This window comes from Chlorocebus sabaeus, chromosome 22, assembly GCF_047675955.1.
Source record: "Chlorocebus sabaeus isolate Y175 chromosome 22, mChlSab1.0.hap1, whole genome shotgun sequence".
NCBI classification, from domain to species: domain Eukaryota; kingdom Metazoa; phylum Chordata; class Mammalia; order Primates; family Cercopithecidae; genus Chlorocebus; species Chlorocebus sabaeus.
In genome coordinates this window covers 41,096,671-41,114,862 of record NC_132925.1, presented here as the reverse complement: position 1 = coordinate 41,114,862, position 18,192 = coordinate 41,096,671, and the positions used below count along the sequence as shown (strand labels likewise).

The window sequence follows — 18,192 nt, the reverse complement described above, 5'->3', positions numbered from 1 at the left end:
AGGTGGGGGAATTGCTTGAACCTGGGAGATGGAGGTTGCAGTGAGCCAAGATTGTGCCACTACACTCCAGCCTGGGCAACAGAGTGAGATTCCATCTCAAAAAAAAAAAAGAGAAATATAATGAAATGATTTTTCTTAAAAAGCAGTCTTTAGTATATTATTTGTAATATGGTTAAGTATAAATTTTATAAGGATTTATATACTTGGATTACTTTTGCTACTGTTGCCTTTCAAATCAAAATTGGATGCTATATTTATATTGTCATTTTATTGGAGTAATGATTTACATGTAACTGTATATCAAGTTATCTTTTAAATTTTTGTGTCATCACATTTCTTGAACCAAGTCTCATTTCTTGATAGCAGCAATATTGAATATGGGCAACTTTTTGTTATACACACATTAGTTCTTTACTATAGTACTAATACATGTCAAAACTTGCTTTGCAAGCATTGATCTCAATCTTTGTCCAGTAACCCTATTTTCTTTCTTTCTTTTTTTTTTTTTTTTTTTTTTTTTTGAGATGGAGTCTCACTCTGTTGCCCAGGCTGGAGTGCAGTGGCACAATCTCGGCTCACTGCAACTTCCGCCTCCCGGATTCAAGCGATTCTCCTGCCTCAGCCTCCTGAATCGCTGGGACTACAGGCATGTGCCACCATGCCCAGCTAATTTTTTGTATTTTTAGTAGAGATGGGGTTTCACCATGTTAGCCAGGATGGTCTTGATCTCCTGACCTCGTGATCCACCTGCCTAGGCCTCCCAAAGTGCTGGGATTACAGGCTTCAGCCACCGCGCCCGGCCAGTAACCCTATTTTCTATTAAGAATCTTACCAGAATGTATTATATAAGTCCTCTGTTGCCTTTCCAGTTCTTAGTCATTTTGCAACACACATTGTATCTCCTAGTAGACGTGAATGATCTCTTACCATGCTTTTGATGATTTATTCCCAGGTTTTTCACCAGTCTTGTGCTATTAGATTTAATCAGTGAAGTTCCCTTAAGGGAAATTAATCAGAAATATGGATGCAATCGTGGACAGATTCAATCTTTGCAACAGTCAGCTGCTGTTTATGCAGGTCAGTTAAACAAAGGGTTTCATAGTTATTTAAGACGATGATTTGAAGTCGAGTTAAGATTGCTTTTTTTTTCAAATTCCATTTTATTGTAGGCCTCTTTAAAAGTGCTGTAATTTTGTACAGTTCTTGTCATCATCGGAAAATTCAAAACTGTGGCTCCTCAGGGCTCACTATCATGTTACAGAGGATTAGTAACTAGCTGAATGTCTTGGCCTCTATTCCTTAGCAACCTGCTGACTATCCTCCTTTCTGTTTTCCTTTTTCTTCTCTTTTTCCTGTTGCAAGAAGAAACAGAAACAGAGTTCTCTGTGGTCTCCCCTTTCTCGTTAAGGTACTGATTGCCGGGCGCGGTGACTCACGCCTGTAATCCCAGCAATTTGGGAGGCTGAGTCGGGTGGATCACGCGGTCAGGAGTTCAAGACCAGCCTGACCAAGATGGTGAAACCCCATCTCTACTGAAAATACAAAAAATTAGCCACATGTGGTGGTGGGTGCTTGTAATTCCAGCTACTCAGGAGGCTGAGGCAGAGAATTGCTTGAACCCAGGAGGTGGAGGTTGCAGTGAGCCGAGATCACGCCACTGCACTCCAGCCTGGGCGACAGAGCAAGACTCTGTCTCAAAAAAAAAAAAAAAAAAAAAGGTACTGATTAATACATATTTTTAAGGAGAAGGATGGAAGATGGAGAGGGATTTCTGAACTCCTGTCTGTTACAAAAATGATCTATTCTAAGGTCTACCTTAATGTATTAAACCCTAAGCAAATGAGAAATTCTGAATCTGATTTTACTAAGGAATCCTTACAAGCCCTTAAGAAGGAAACTATGGGCTACGAGAGGTTGTGTTATATGTATAAGAGGTTTCATTGTGAAGATATGTGCTTATGAGGGAGTACTATGGGGAAGATGAGAAGAGATAGTGGTAAGAAGGGAGGGACTCACTTTTTTTTTTGAGATGGAGTCTTGCTCTGTCTCCCAGGCTGGAGTGCAGTGGCACGATCTCGGCTCACTGCAAACTCCACCTCCCGGGTTCACGCCATTCTCCTGCCTCAGCCTCCCGAGTAGCTGGGACTACAGGCACCTGCCACCACGCCTGGCTAATTTTTTTTTGTATTTTTAGTAGAGAGGAGATTTCACCGTGTTAGCCAGGATGGTCTCGATCTCCTGACCTCGTTATCCACCCGCCTCGGCCTCCCAAAGTGTTGGGATTACAGGCCTGAGCCACTGCGCCCGGCCGGCAGGGACTCACTCTTAGACTCACTGTCATCAAAGATGAAAGACTGCCTCAAGGGGTTTATGTTCTTGTAGGGAAGTGTAAAACAATTTTAATTCCACAGATGTCTTCATGACATGGCACTTGTTTTGGTTTCTTTATTCCAAGACAGTGCTCAGCAACCTTTCTTTGAAGAAAATGCACATGGGAACTTCTCTCTTTCTAGTTCTCTCAGCACTTGAATATTGAAACCAATCTCTTGTTTTCTTCTAGGTGGAAAGAATGCCTAATTTTTTTTTTTTTTTTTGAGATGGAGTTTCTCTCTTGTTGCCTAGGCTGGAGTGCAGTGGCGCGATCTTGGCTCACCGCAACTCCCGTCTCCCGAGTTCAAGCGATTCTCCTGCCTCAGCCTCCCAAGGAACTGGGATTACAGGCATGCACCACCATGCCTGGCTAATTTTGTACTTTTAGTAGAGATGGGGTTTCTCCGTGTTGGTCAGGCTGTTCTCAAACTCCCGACCTCAGGTGATCTGCTCTACTCAGCCTCCCAGAGTGCTGGAATTACAGGCATGAACCACCGCGCCCAGCACCTTTACACCTTTTTAAACACCTTTTTAAGAGTTCTTAAACACCTTTTTAAGAGTTCTCTTTTGCTTAAGAAAGAGAGAGAAAGAGAAATGATTTAGGGTGAGGGCTTCTTGTTTGTTTTGTGTTTATATGCTCTGCCTCAGTTTTCTTGTGTTAACTTCAGGATGAAGAATAAATAAGATGACATTTAATGTCATCTCATAAAACTTAGCACATTTATTGTCCAATTAGTTAAGGCTCTTAATATATGTCTGTTCCCTTGTTAAGTTACACCTTGGGCCTTGTTAAATCTTACAGTTTTGCAGGGAAAAAACAAGGAAATATAAATACATCTAAAGAAATGGCGAATTCGTCTGTAAAAAAAAATCAATTCAATAATTATTCTATGAATATTCTAGGGATGATTACAGTGTTTTCCAACCGTCTGGGCTGGCACAACATGGAACTACTACTTTCCCAATTTCAGAAGCGTCTTACATTTGGCATCCAGAGGGAGCTGTGTGACCTGGTTCGGGTATCCTTACTAAATGCTCAGAGAGCCAGGGTTCTCTATGCTTCTGGCTTTCATACTGTGGCGGACCTTGCTAGAGCAAATATTGTGGAGGTGGAGGTGATTCTGAAAAGTGCTGTGCCTTTCAAAAGGTAAGAGAATACCTTTACCTACATGGGCTTATTAAATTTAAAAAAAAGTTAATTTTAAAATAGTAGATAATGTATTAAAGTATTTTTGTGTTAAATAATCTTATTATATACTTGGTGTAAGTGGAAGAAAATATGGCTACTTTTTCCCCCTTGCAGATTACTTTTTGTTTTGTATATTTTAAAAATAATACATGACTTAAAAACATTCCTACTAGAATGTCTGAGTGGGGCTGGACACAGTGGCTCACACCTGTAATCCCAGTACTTTGGGAGGCTGAGGCTGATTGCTTGAGTTTAGGAGTTCAAGAATAGCCTGGGCAACATAGCAAGATCTCATTGCTACTAAAATTAAAAAAAAAAAATAATAACTGGGTGTGGTGGCATGTGCCTGTAGTCCCAGCTACTTGGGGGTGTGAGGCTGGAGAGTTGGTTGAGCTCGGGAGGTTGAGGCTGCAGTGAGCCCTGATAGCGCCACTGAACTCCAGCCTGGGTGACAGAGTAAGATCGTGTCTCAAAAAAACTGAGCAAAAGTTTGGTATCAATGCTTTCTGCTTTGATCAATTTTGATTTTGATCTGCTTTGATGGATTTTGATAATTTTGATGTGATTTCATTATATATCTCAGGCTCATCTTACACTTTCATTAGACAAAAGCATTTTAAAATACATTCCTCTGAAATGTTTTTTGGAATGCTAGTGTCCCTCAAAACAATTTGTGAGAAGATTCCTTGATTTTTTTTGTGTGTGTATGTCTGCATAACCAATTTATTGAATGTGCTAGACTCAGTATATAAATCAAAGAATAGCTTAATTATTTTTTCTACCACTGTTTTTTTGAACTCTCTCTTATATGAAATCTCAGGCAGATTCTATAGGTATTTAGTTACTTTGAGGTACTAACAACCAGTTTTATTTTCAGGTATTAAACAATTTGTTCTAGATGGAAGCATCAATCTTATTTCCAGTTCAGTGTTTCTTCCCTCCCATTCACTTTAAACCTGACTTCCAGCTCTGAGACCTTAACCTGTGTGAGAAGGGATGGGGTATAGTATTTTACTATCCTCTTTGCTCTTGCATATCTCTTCCTCATGGAAGACAATTTTTCCACAGACCAGGGGTGGAGGTGGGGGTAGGAGGGTGATGGAGATGGTTTGGTTTTAGGATGAAACAATTAGATTCCCATAAGGAGCACACAACCTAGATTACTTGCATGCACAGTTCACAATAGGGTTTGCTGCAGCTGATCTGACAGGAGGCGGAGCTCAGGCAGCAGTGCTCCCTTGCCTATAATTCACTTTCTGCTGTGCAGCCCAGTTCCTAACAGGCCATGGACTGTTACTGGTCTGCAGCTCGGGGGTTGAGGACCCTTGGTTTATTTTAACTGACCACTTGGAATCTGTTCACACTTGCACAGTTTAGAGGTCAGTCAGAGATTTGGGCAGAGTTTATATGAAGAATTAGGAGTTGTTCTTCACTAGTTATCTGTTCTATATTGCCTTCAATTTCCAACTAATGTAGTTACTCTTAACTCTCTTCTGACTTCTGTCAATCAGTGAACTCCAGGTTTTTATCTAAGTTTTTAGCCAACCTACAGGGTATTGACTGGACCCTGCCTTCAGGTAAAAAGTGAAAATTCACCCACTGCCATTTCTTTCTTGCAAATCTCAACTCCCCTCCAGTTTCTGCTTTCTTTTTTGTTCATTTTCTAGTCCCTTCATATATTTTGTCCACAGTTTACATTGTGTATTGTATAGGAGGATTTGTTTTCTTTCTCGTCTTGTCTTTTTTTTTTTTTTTTTTTGAGACAGAGTGAGACTCTGTCACCCTGGAGTGCAATGGTGTGATCTCGGCTCACTGCAACCTCTGCCTCCTGGGTTCAAGCAGTTCTCCTGTCTTAGCCTCCCAAGTAGCTGAGACTACAGGCCCATGCCACCACACCCGGCCAATTTTTGTATTTTTAGTAGAAACAGGGTTTTACCGTATTGGTCAGGCTGGTCTTGAACTCCTGACCTCAGGTGATACACCCACCTTTGCCTCCCAAAGTGCTGGGATTACAGGCATGAGCCACTGCATACAGCCTTTTAAAAATTTTTTAAAATGAGACAGGGTCCTGCTCTGTTGCCCTGGCTAGAGTGCAGTGGTGTGATCTTGTTTCACTGTAATGCCTCCTGGGTTTGAGCAATTCTCATGCCTCAGCCTCCCAAGCAGCTGGGATTACCGGTACCCGCTACCATGCCTGGCTGATTTTTTGTATTTTTAGTAGAGACAGGGTTTCACCATGTTGGCCAGGCTGGTCTCGAACTCCTTGTCTCAAGTTATTCGCCTTCCTCAGTCTCCCAAAGTGCTGGGATTACAAGCGTGAGCTACCGCGCCTGGCTGGATGTTTTTCAATGAAAGTTTTATGGCTTTCACTTTTTTAAAGGCTTCTACTTAAAGAATCTGTCTTAGTGAAGGCTTCCTTTATTATGCCGCTTAAAAGCTACAGAACCACCCACCCGTTTCTGGTGCCTCATTTTTGTATACAACTCTTATCACCAGGTAATATAGAATGCATTTTAAACCTTTATTTTCTGAATTCCCCAGCTAGAATGTGCCATGAGAGCAGATACATTTCTCTCTCTCCTTCATTGCTATTTTTCCAGTTCCTAGAACAGCTCAGATTGAATGTTTAATAAATATTTGCCTTACGAATGAATGAATTCATTTCTGTCTTTTCCCATCTCTTTGTGTAGTGCCCGGAAGGCAGTGGATGAGGAAGAGGAAGCAGTTGAAGAACGTCGGAATATGCGAACTATCTGGGTGGCTGGCAGAAAAGGTTTAACGGAAAGGGAAGCAGCAGCCCTTATAGTGGAAGAAGCCAGAATGATTCTGCAGCAGGACTTAGTTGAAATGGGAGTGCAATGGAATCCCTGTGCCCTGTTACATTCTAGTACATGTTCATTGACTCACAGTGAGTCAGAAGTAAAGGAACACACATTTATATCCCAAACTAAGAGTTCTTATAAAAAATTAACATCAAAGAACAAAAGTGACACAATATTTAGTGATTCTTATATTAAGCATTCACCAAATATAGTGCAAGACTTAAATAAAAGTAGAGAACATACAAGTTCCTTTAATTGTAATTTCCAGGATGGGAATCAAGAACATCAGAGACATTCCATTTTCAGAGCAAGAAAACGGGCCTCTTTGGATATAAATAAAGAGAAGCCAGGAGCCTCTCAGAATGAGGGGAAAACAAGCAATAAGAAAGTTGTTAAGACTTTTTCAGAGAAAACAAAAAAGGCACCTTTGAATTTCAATTCAGAAAAGATGAGCAGAAGTTTTCGATCTTGGAAACATAGAAAGCATCTAAAGCAATCTAGGGACAGTAGCCACCTGAAAGACTCTGGAGCATGTAGAATCCATTTACAGGGACAGACTCTGTCTAATCCTAGTCTTTGTGAAGACCCATTTACCTTAGATGAGAAGAATACGGAATTTAGAAATTCAGGGCCATTTGATAAAAATGTATCTTTGAGTGGTAAGGAAAAAGATAACAAAACATCATTCCCATTACAAATAAAGCAAAGTTGTTCATGGAACATAACACTAACTAATGACAATTTTGTGGAAGATATTGTCACAGGATCTCAGAGTAAAAATGTGACTTGTCAGGCCACTAGTGTGGTTGATGAAAAGGGCATAGGAGTAGCTGTTGAGGCAGAAAAAATAAATGAAGTGCTGATACAAAATGATTCAAAAAACCAGAATGTTTATGTGAAACACTGTGACACCGATCCAATTAACCAGTACCCGCAAAAGCAATCTCATGAACAGACAAGCACTTTTACCAAACAGAAAAATATAATAGAGAGACAAATGCCCTGTGAAGCAGTCAGTAGTTACATAAATAGAGACTCAAATGTTACTATTAATTGTGAAAGGATAAAGCTTAATACGGAGGAAAATAAACCAAGTCATTTTCAGGCATTAGGAGATGATATAAGCAGAACTGCAATACCCAGTGAAGTACTTCCATCAACTGGAGCATTTAGCAAATCAGGAGGCCAGCATGAGAATCTTCTAAATATTTCTAGACTACAAGAAAAAACAGGTACTTACACAACAAACAAAACTAGAAATAATCATATTTCTGACTGTGATTTTGAAGATAGTTTCTACCTGGATACTCAGTCAGAGAAAATAATGCAACAGATGGCAACTGAAAGTACCAAACTAGGAGCAAAGGACACCAACCTGGCAGCAGGGATAATGCAGAAGAGCGTAGTCCAACAGAACTTGATGAACTCTTTTCAGAAAGAGTGTCACATTCCTTTTCCTGCTAAGCAGCATCCTCTAGGAGCGACTAAGATAGATCATTTGGATCTTAAGACTGTAGGTACTATGAAACAAAGCACTGATTCACATGGGGTTGATATCCTGACTCCAGAAAGCCCAATTTTCCATTCTCCAATACTATTGGAGGAAAATGGTCTTTGTTTTAAAAAGAATGAACTTTCTGTTACTGATTCTCAATTAAATAGTTTTCTTCAAGGTTATCAAACACAAGAAACTGTGAAACCAGTTATACCTCTGATTCCTCAAAAGAGAACTCCCACTGGTATAGAAGGAGAATATCTTCCAGTTCCTGAAACAAGTTTGAATATGAGTGATAGTTTACTCTTTGATAGTTTCAGTGATGACTATCTAGTAAAAGAACAATTACGTGATGTGCAAATGAAAGAACCCCTTTCTTTAGAAGTAACATCACACCATTTTAGTGATTCTCTGTGTCTACAACAAGAAGACCTAATTAAAAAATCAAATGTAAATGAGAATCAAGATACCTGCCAGCAGTTGACTTTTTCCAATGATGAATCTATTATATTTTCAGAAATGGATTCTGTTCAGATGGTTGAAGCTTTGGACAATGTGGATATATTTCCTGTCCAAGAGAAGCATCATACTGTAGTATATCCTAGAGCATTAGAACTAAATGATCCAGTACTTGATGAGTACCACCAAAGTGATCAAGATGGAGGAGATCAAGATGAAAGGGCTGAGAAATCAAAATTAACTGGGACCAGGCAAAATCATTCATTCATATGGTCAGGGGCATCATTTGATCTAAGTCCAGGACTGCAAAGGATTTTAGATAAAGTGTCCAGTCCTCTAGAAAATGAAAACCTAAAATCAGTGACTATAAACTTGTCTAGTTTGAATGGAAAACATACAGAGTTAAATGAAGAACAAGAAGTTATTTCAAACTTGGAGACAAACCAAGTGCAGGGAATTTCATTTTCTTCTAATAGTGAAGTAAAAAGCAAGATTGAGATGCTAGAAAACAATGCCAATCATGGTGAAACCTCATCCCTCTTACCTCGTAAAGAAAGTGATATAGTTGATGATAATAGTCTCATTCCTCCTACACCCATTCCAACGTCTGCTTCTAAGCTGACATTTCCAGGGATTCTTGAAACACCTGTAAACCTTTGGAAAACTAATAATGTTTTACAACCTGGTGAAAGTTATTTATTTGACTCACCTTCAGATATTAAAAACCACGATTTAAGTTCAGAGAGTAGAAATGGGTTCAAAGACAACAACCCTATTAGTGACACAGGCTTTTCACTTCAGTTATCACAGGATGGATTACAGTTAACTCCAGCCTCAAGCAGTTCAGAAAGTTTGGCCATAATTGATGTAGCAAGTGACCAAAATCTTTTTCAAACATTCATTAAGGAGTGGCGGTGCAAAAAGCGATTTTCCATCTCACTGGCTTGTGAAAAGATTAGAAGTTTCACATCTTCTAAAACTGCTACTATTGGTGGTAGGTTTAAGCAAGGTAAGAACTTTTTTAATTTTATTTTTTCATGTTTATAAACTAGTAGATTGAGATAAGAGATTTCTCAATGTTAGATATTAAATGCAATCTGTTCAAATTGTAGTATGTATCTCCGCTGTGGATTTATGTATAGAACAGCCTTATTTATTCAGCATACCTAAATTGATAATTAATAGTAGTTGCCCTCCAGTATAAAAGGAACATGTAATATATATTAGAATAAAAGTTTACAAAAATAATATATATTTTGAATATGAATGTGACAGTTCTTTTATGGTATATTAATGTTGTAACATAATGGTTTTTATTAATCATCAGTGCTCATGAATTCTTTTCTTTTTTTTCTTTTTCTTTCTTTTTTTTTTTTTGAGATGGAGTCTTGCTCAGTTGCCCAGGCTGGAGTGCAGTGGCGTGATCTTGATCTTGGCTCACTGCACCCTCCATCTTCTGAGTTCAAGTGATTCTCCTGCCTCAGCCTCCCAAGTAGCTAGAAGTACAGGCATGTGCACTGTGCCTGGCTAATTTTTGTATTTTTAGTAGATATGGGGTTTCACCATGTTGTCCAGGGTGGTCTCAAACTCCGGACCTCAAGTGATCCGCCTGTGTTGGCCTTTCAAAGTGCTGGGATTACAGGCATGAGCCACTGCACCTGGCCTCATGAATTATTGTTATTATTATTTTTAGACAGAGTCTTGCTGTTGGCCAGGCTGGAGTGCAGTGGTGTGATCTCAGCTCACTGCAACCTCTGCCTCTCGGGTTCAAGCAATTCTCCTTTTTCAGCCTCCTGAGTAGCTGGGACTATAGGCGCACGCCACCACACCCGGCTAATTTTTTTTTTTTGTATTTTGGTAGAGACGGGGTTTCACCGTGTTAGCCAGGATAGTCTCAATCCCCTGACCTCGTGATCCACCTGCCTCAGCCTCCCAAAGTGCTGGGATTACAGGCGTGAGCCACCATGCCTGGCCTCATAAATTATTTTCTATTAAATTGTAATATCCTTGTTTGCTTATGTAATTACAAAAGTACATTGCTAATAAGAACTTTGTTCTTCAGAGTGTACATTAGCTACATTTTCCAAGATTTATCTTGAGTAGAATTTAGACCTCCATTGATAGTCATGAATTGTATACGGAAATGTTGCTTCCAAAACCTTGCGGAGCCCTTCCAGGTTTTGAGAGAGTTGAACCTTTTGGTCAAGTAAGGCTATGTATATTCCTGTCTTATTGCATGAACTCTGCCTTCTGGATTGTGGGGACCAGTTGTAGACAGCTTGACAACCTGCTGTGGAAATCAGGTGTTTGATTAGATTTCTTAAACCTCGCTATTTTATGAATTAATTTGTTCATAAAGGTTTGGGTATTTGTCTGATTTTCAATTCATGGAGCAGATGTGTTTACCACAACTTTTATGTACTTTTAGTGTTGAATAGCACTTTCCATTTTTGATGCAACAAACAAAATTGAGCACATTTTCTGTATCAGGCTATATAATAGAGGCTAGAAGGATAAAAAGGTTAATAAATATGTACTAAGTTCTTATGTGCCAGTTATTTTCCTAATACTCGGGATATAATTATCAATAAGACAGATTGATTCTTGACCTTTATAAAATTTGAGATACATTATTTTAGGAAAAAATGTTGACTCTAGATACAAAATTATACTTCACTAGGGAATAATAGTGTTTATTTTTCTGGAGTTTCTTAGCCAAGAATTGCTGAATTTGCTGCAAAATATTTGTAGTATGCAAATGATCTGTATTTTTGTTTGAGTTATAAAATTTGAAATGCAGCCTCTCTTTTTTGAACTTAATCACTATAGATTTAACAAATCTTTGGTTGCTTTTTCATAGTGACAATTATCTTAATTGATGAGAAGCCTGGAAAGATCTTACTTATACTTAAAATGACTGTCCAAATGCATATTTTAAGATCTGGAAATTTTGCCTATCAAAGATAGGTTTTTTATTTTAATTGTTTTAACAATTTATATAATGTCTTTATTTTTAGAGATTTTTAACTATTTCACTTTTGTTTTACTTAGCTAGCTCACCTCAGGAAATTCCTATCAGAGATGATGGATTTCCTATTAAAGGTTGTGATGACATCTTGGTGGTTGGACTGGCAGTATGCTGGGGTGGAAGGGATGCCTATTATTTTTCATTGCAGAAGGAACAAAAGCATTCTGGTAAGTAATGAGTATTTGACTAAGTCACTATGTAATTAGTGTAACATCCATTAGGGTAGTGATCTTTTATTTTGAGAATAATTTCCTGATATTTACCTAGAATTTACTTTTAGAGTTTAAATTTCTTTCTTTTTTTTTTTTTTTTTTGTGAGAGTGTCACTCTTGTTGCCCAGGCTGGATTGCAATGGCCTGATCTTGGCTCAGTACAACCTTCACCTCCTGTGTTCAAGCGATTCTCCTGCCTTAGCCTCCCAAGTAGCTGCTATTACAAGCATGTGCCACCACGCCGGCTAATTTTATATATTTTTAGTAGAGACAGGGTTTTCCCATGTTGGTCAGGCTGGTCTTGAACTCCTTACCTCAGGTGATCCCCCTGCCTTGGCCTCCCAAAAGTGCTGGCGTGAGCCACTGTGCCCGGCAAAAATTGTAATTTTTTGGAGAGCAGCTGGCATGTACGTTATTGCATATGTTAACTAGAATTAATGTTTTAAGAAGCACTTCCTTACTTCTCCCTGCCTGTCACGTGAGGCTATTAATGCTATGGGTTTTTCCTCTGAGGGGGCAGTGAAGCCTCAGGAACTCTCTTGCCATTTTCAGGGTTTGCTTTTGAAGACTAAACTATGGCAGTTTATTTTCAGTCTTCTGTCCTCCCATTGAATGGGTCTGAAACTCATCTAGAGGGATCGTTGAACTAGAGGTCTATAATAGTCGAATCATGTAAACTTTGGAGAAGTCTTTGGAATGGAAAGGATGTAATCTGGAAATACCCTGTGATCTGACTGTGGTTGTTGGATACCCCAGCTGATAGGTTGGTTTTGGACAGGAGCAAAATTAATAAGGAAACATTTTAAAGGATGCTGGATAGTGTCTGTTCCTTAGTAAGCATGAAATATTTTCAGTTGTTTTGCAGGAAAATATGTTGGGGTGAGTAGTTACTTAAGCTTTTTCTTTATTTTGGATAGAAGAGTATCTGTTCATACTAAATCTCTCTTTAAAATTTATTTCCAAATACTTTTCCTGTCTTTAACTCCTCATTCTGGGAAATGTAATTTTGTTTTTAGAAGTATTAATGTTTAATATTTCCTCCCACCTAATTAAGTAGAGCATTAAAAATCTTCTAGCCCAAACCATAATTTTTAGATTATCATGCACTTCGTCTACATAGCTGATACGACCTTGATAAGATGCTGAATTACTTGTCACATGGAACCAGACCCTTAGGCTTCTAGTCTTTTTCAGTCTTTCTACTAAAGATTGCTGCTTCAAATAAAAACATGTAGTTTTTGCCTTAAAACTGTTTTTTCCTTTTTTTTTTTTTTTTTTAAAGAAATTAGTGCCAGTTTGGTTCCACCTTCTCTAGATCCAAGTCTGACTTTGAAAGACAGGATATGGCACCTTCAATCTTGCTTGCGAAAGGAATCTGATAAAGAACGTTCTGTTGTCATCTATGACTTCATCCAGAGCTATAAAATTCTTCTTCTTTCTTGTGGCATCTCCTTGGAGCAAAGTTATGAAGATCCTAAGGTTCTATGTCTTATTTAATTTTTATATACTTAAAACAACATTTTTAGTGTTAATTCTTAAATGACTTGGTATTTCCTTAGCTTCAATAATGCAGCTTAAGTATTTTAGTCAATTCTTTATTCAATAATCTCATCTACCCAGAATAGAATATCATGCACCAAATATCTCTGTGTAGATGAAAACAGAGATGTCACAAATTTGGAGCCCTAAAGTTTATGTCTTTCCTCAGAGATTTTGAAAAAATTTTAATTTGGGTCATAAGTCCTAAGTTTTCTGTCTAATAGTAAATTGGAAGTGAAATGAGAACAGATTTAGGTATATGATAGCAGAAGGTTTTAAATATTCATGAAGGTGGAGGCAGAAAATTGGAAAAGAGTGTGAATAAGATGTCAAAAAGGATTGTAGTTAGTGGCCATTTAGCATAGAGGCAAATCCCCTTACTGGCTCCTAAGAACTTTCCTTTATAATAGCAAAGTTTGATGCACTCTTCATAATGATGACTCAGTTAAAAAACCTGTTAACCTTTACATGAGACTATTTCATTCAGTATTCCCCTATAAAACTTTATTCTTAACCTACAAAAGAAATAATTGAGTCATATAGTAAAGTAATTGTCAGAATTATGAATAGGGCTTAGATTCCCTTATTCTAATCCAGTTAATGATCTGCTTGATCTAATATTAGAAACTACAGGACTCTTACTCTCATGAGGAAGTTGGAAATAGCAATCAAATGAATAATTGGATGGTTTTCTGGTGACAAACCCCCCATCCTGAGGGGAAAGTCTAGAGGCTTTCTGAAACTCTGGATATAAACTTTTAATGGTAAAACATTTATGCCTCACTTCTTTTTTTTTTTTGAGACCAAGTTTTGATCTTGCTGCCCAGGCTGGAGTGCATTGGTGCAATCTCAGCTCACCGCAACCTCCACCTCCCAGGTTCAAGCAATTCTCTTGCCTCAGCCTCCTGAGTAGCTGGGATTACAGGTGCCCACCACTACACCCAGCTAATTTTTTGTATATTTAGTAGAGACAGGGTTTCACCATGTTGACCAGGCTAGTCTTGAACTTCTGACCTCAGGTGATCAACCCGCCTCAGTCTCCCAAAGTGCTGGGATTACAGGCGGCAGCCACCGCGCCCGATACCTCACTTCTTTTGGTGTTGAAAGAACTAAATATACCTAAAACCTCACAGGCCCATCTTTATTACAGTAGCTTAGCCCAAATTAGCCTAGTGGAAGAGTCCATCTTCATTTTCAGACGCATGGTTTGAGTTTGCTGAGACACACTTGTTTGTCAAGCCTACTGCTAAACTGGATCGGCCTGAGCATTGTAGTAATGGAATAGTTACAACTTTTCTTTCTTTGAAAGCCATTGCTGTTATTGCTACCAAAAATGAGTCCTGTTACAATTTTCTTTCCTTCTCCTTTCCTGAGAAAACCACTGAATAAATATTAAATGAAAATGAGTGAGGTTAGAAATAAGCTTTCTTTTTTTCCCTTTTCATTTAGAGGTACAAAAGTGTCTTCGAAAAAAAATCAGGAAAATATTCTTATTGCTATCCCATTCAGGTGGCATGCTGGTTACTAGATCCAGATTCTCAGGAGCCAACTCTTCATAGCATAGTTACCAGTTTTCTTCCTCATGAGCTTCCACTCCTAGAAGGGATGGAGACCAGTCAAGGGATTCAAAGCCTGGGGCTAAATGCTGGCAGTGAGCATTCTGGGCGATACAGAGCATCTGTGGAGTCCATTCTCATCTTCAACTCTATGAATCAGCTCAACTCTTTGTTGCAGAAGGAAAACCTTCAAGGTAAAAACCAAGTTTCTGGCATTTTTATGTTATAGATTAGAGATAGAGATTTAGCCACTCTTTATCAAAAATGGGTAAATTACATATTTATGTAAATCCTACCTTTGGATTGTCTAGTGCTTTTTTTCTGTAAAAGGCCAGAGAGTAAGTAAATATTTTTGGCTTTGTGAACCAAACAATCTCTATCACGAATACTCTGCCATTGTAGCAAAAGAGCAGCTGTAGACAAGACCAAAACAAATGGCTCTCTTCCAATAGCACTTTACAAAAACATGCATCTAATGTTAGTTTGGCCATAATTTGCTGACTTCTGGCCCTTGTGTGAAGAAAATTACAAAATGGCATTTATGCAGTTGTTGCTAATTTTGTATTTGAACTTTATCAAATAATTTTTATTCACACTTAGAAGACATCCTTAATGGATTTCAAAGAGTTAACTCTTTTCTTTTTGGAACTGTTAACCAACAGATGTTTTTTCACAGCAAAGGATAATCATGAGAGTCTCTTTGTTCCCTCATAACAAATAACATGAATTTATTGTCATTGTTATCTGCTGGCCCAGATAGAGCACCCTGACTACAGGGAGCTTAACGGATGCTTATGGTAGAGATGTGAAGTAGAACAAATTTGGCTTCATTGTGAGGAGATGACTGAATTTATTGACTGATCAATAGGTACTAGAAAATAGATGGATGAGTTCATACAGACTAGGGTTTGGATCTGGACTATCCACTTATGAGCTGAGGGACTTTGGGCAAACTACTGAAACTGTAAGTCTGGTTCTTATAAAGTTGTTCTAAGGATTAAATAAGATAGTGAATATAATACGGACAGTGTTTGTCATAGAGCAGGTGCTTATTATGTTAGTTGATTATTATAATTTTTAACTCTCACCATTTCAATGTGCTTTTGAAAGCTCCTTTTTTTCTGCACTTTCAAAAATGTATGGCTAGCCTGGCTCAGTGGCTCCTGCCTGTAATCCCAGCTACACAGGAGTCTAAGGTGTGAGGATCACTGGAGCCCAGAAGTTTGAGACCAACCTGGACCACATAGTGAGACCCCATCACAAAAAAAAAGGGTGGTTAGGAGGTATTAAATGCATTTTTATACATTGTTAATGCTTTCTTATTCATAGAATTCAAGAATTGAAGCGCATTGAGATAAGGGAAGTTTTTGGACAGAATGTAGACAGCTATCAGATTTAGTTTGAATACAATTATTTCTTTGTAGAAAGAGATATAGATACGTTTTATTTTTAAAATTTTTCTGTTAGCCAGGAGGTATTCTCATCTGATATAGAAAGATATTTTAACTACAACTTTGATTTCCTTAATAACTGTAAGATTATTCAGTTATTTCTTTTTGAGTATATTTGGTAAGCTATATATATCTATTTTTTTCCAAATTTTTTTTTCTTTTTATTACTCCGCTGTGACATTCCCAACCTATATATTTTTAAGGAATTTATGTTTCATCTAAATTTTCAAATTTATTGGTATACAGCTATTGCTAAGTCTCTCTTTTTTACATCTCTGGTTTGTTTGTTATATCCTCTTTTTCTTTCATAATATTATTATTTAATGTCACTTGAAGTTTTGCCAATTTTCTAGTCTTTTCAAAGAACCAACTTTTGTCTTTGATTCTTACTATTACTTTTGTTTTCTATTTCCTTGATTTCTGTCCACATCTATATTATCTATTTCCCCTTACTTTATTTTGTAGTCCTTTTTTCAATATTCCTCTTTGACCTTAAAACCATTACTTCTCAAGTTATTTTTTTTCTTTTCTAACTTAAGAATATAAGGTGGCGGGATGCAGTGGCTCACACCTGTAATCCTAGCACTCTGGGAGGCTGAAGCGAGTGGATCACTTGTGGCCAGGAGTTTGAGACCAGCTGGCCAACGTGGTGAAACCCTGTCTCTACTAAAAATACAAAAATTAGCTGGGTGTGGTTGCATGCACCTGTAATCCCAGCTACTTGGGAGGCTGAGACATGAGAATAACTTGAACGCCGGAGGTGGAGTTGGCAGTAAGCTGAGATTCTGCCACTGCACTCCAGTCTGGGCAATAGAATGAGGATCTGTATCACACAAAATGTATATATATATGGCTATAAATTTTCCTCAAAGCACTACTTTTATTATATTCCACAGTTTTGATGTGTACACACACACACACACACACACACACAACTTTTTTTTGTTTTTTGTAGAGATGGGGGTCTTGCTGTGTTGCCCAGGCTGGTCTTGAACTCTTGCCCTCAAGCAGTCCTCCTGCCTTTGCCTCCCAAAGTGCTGGGATTACAGGTGTGAGCCACTATTCCTGGCCTGATATATAATATTCTTATCATGCTAGATATTTTTAGATTTCTGGTATATTTTTTCACTCAAAAATTATTTAGAAGAATGATTTTTAATTCCTAAATATTTAGAAACTTTTATTTTGTATTTTTGTTATCTTTAAACTTAATCGTGTTGTAGTTAGAGTACATGGTTATATAATACTAATTCTTGAAATTTTTAGAGAACGATTCGTGATCTAAAACCTGAACTATTGTGTAAATGCTTTATGTGCACACAAAAGAATGTGTACTCTAATTCTGGATGCACAATTTTATATGTCTGTTAAGTCAAAGTTGTTTTAAAAATATTCTATGTCTTATTTTCCCTGTAATTCAATCAATTTTGTTTTGAGGCCATTTTATTAGGTGGGTATGTGTTTAAAATTGATTTGTCTTCCTGGTGAATTAAACCTTCTATTATTGTATTATGACCATCTGTATTACAAATAATGATTTTTATTCTTAGTCTGTTTTCTTATATGAGTATGGCAACATCAGCTTTCTCTTAATATTACTTCATATAGCTTTTTTCTATCCCTTTTAACCTTTCTAGGTTCCTATCTTCAGACACGTCTTATAAACAAAATATAACTTATTTATTTTTCAGGCTTACCTTTTTTTTTTTTTTTTTTTTTTACGAATTTGCCAATTTATTGTGATCATTGATGTATTTCTGCTTATTATGATTATTGTACACACTTGTTCTCTATTTTCCTACTATTTTACTTTGTTTTAGTCACTTTTTGTTTTGTAAGTAGTTCATTCACTAGTTATGCAATATTCTAGCTAGTTGTACAATATTCTAACTAGCCCTTATCTGCAATTTTGGGGATCTAAATTTGTTCTTGGTTGTTTCTTCTGAGTCCTAGTCACATTTCTTTGCTGTCTTGTATTTTTCATATTTTTTGTGAGTTCATACAGGATTTATGATGATCAAGGATCCCTGCAGGACTTATGTGGGGAAATCTTCCCTTAGAAAGGTTTCGC

The 18,192-nt window shown here is 37.7% G+C and overlaps 1 protein-coding gene across 14 annotated transcripts in view; it reads left to right on the top strand.

Annotated features, from left to right (window-relative positions):
• Positions 1-18,192, top strand: part of POLQ (DNA polymerase theta) — a 137,399-nt gene that overhangs the window by 46,926 nt on the left and 72,281 nt on the right. For 13 of the 14 annotated variants that reach the window (XR_012090537.1, XR_012090538.1, XM_038003385.2 and 10 more), the window contains 6 exons: positions 953-1,077; positions 3,274-3,517; positions 6,250-9,344; positions 11,387-11,530; positions 12,858-13,054; positions 14,624-14,864. Coding sequence is in view for 12 of the 14 variants with exons in the window: in XM_038003385.2 (XP_037859313.2) it covers positions 953-1,077; positions 3,274-3,517; positions 6,250-9,344; positions 11,387-11,530; positions 12,858-13,054; positions 14,624-14,864 (4,046 nt within the window). In the remaining 2 variants the exon portion in view is untranslated. The remainder of the gene's footprint in view (positions 1-952; positions 1,078-3,273; positions 3,518-6,249; positions 9,345-11,386; positions 11,531-12,857; positions 13,055-14,623; positions 14,865-18,192) is intronic. The other variant, XM_038003384.2, reaches the window with a different exon arrangement.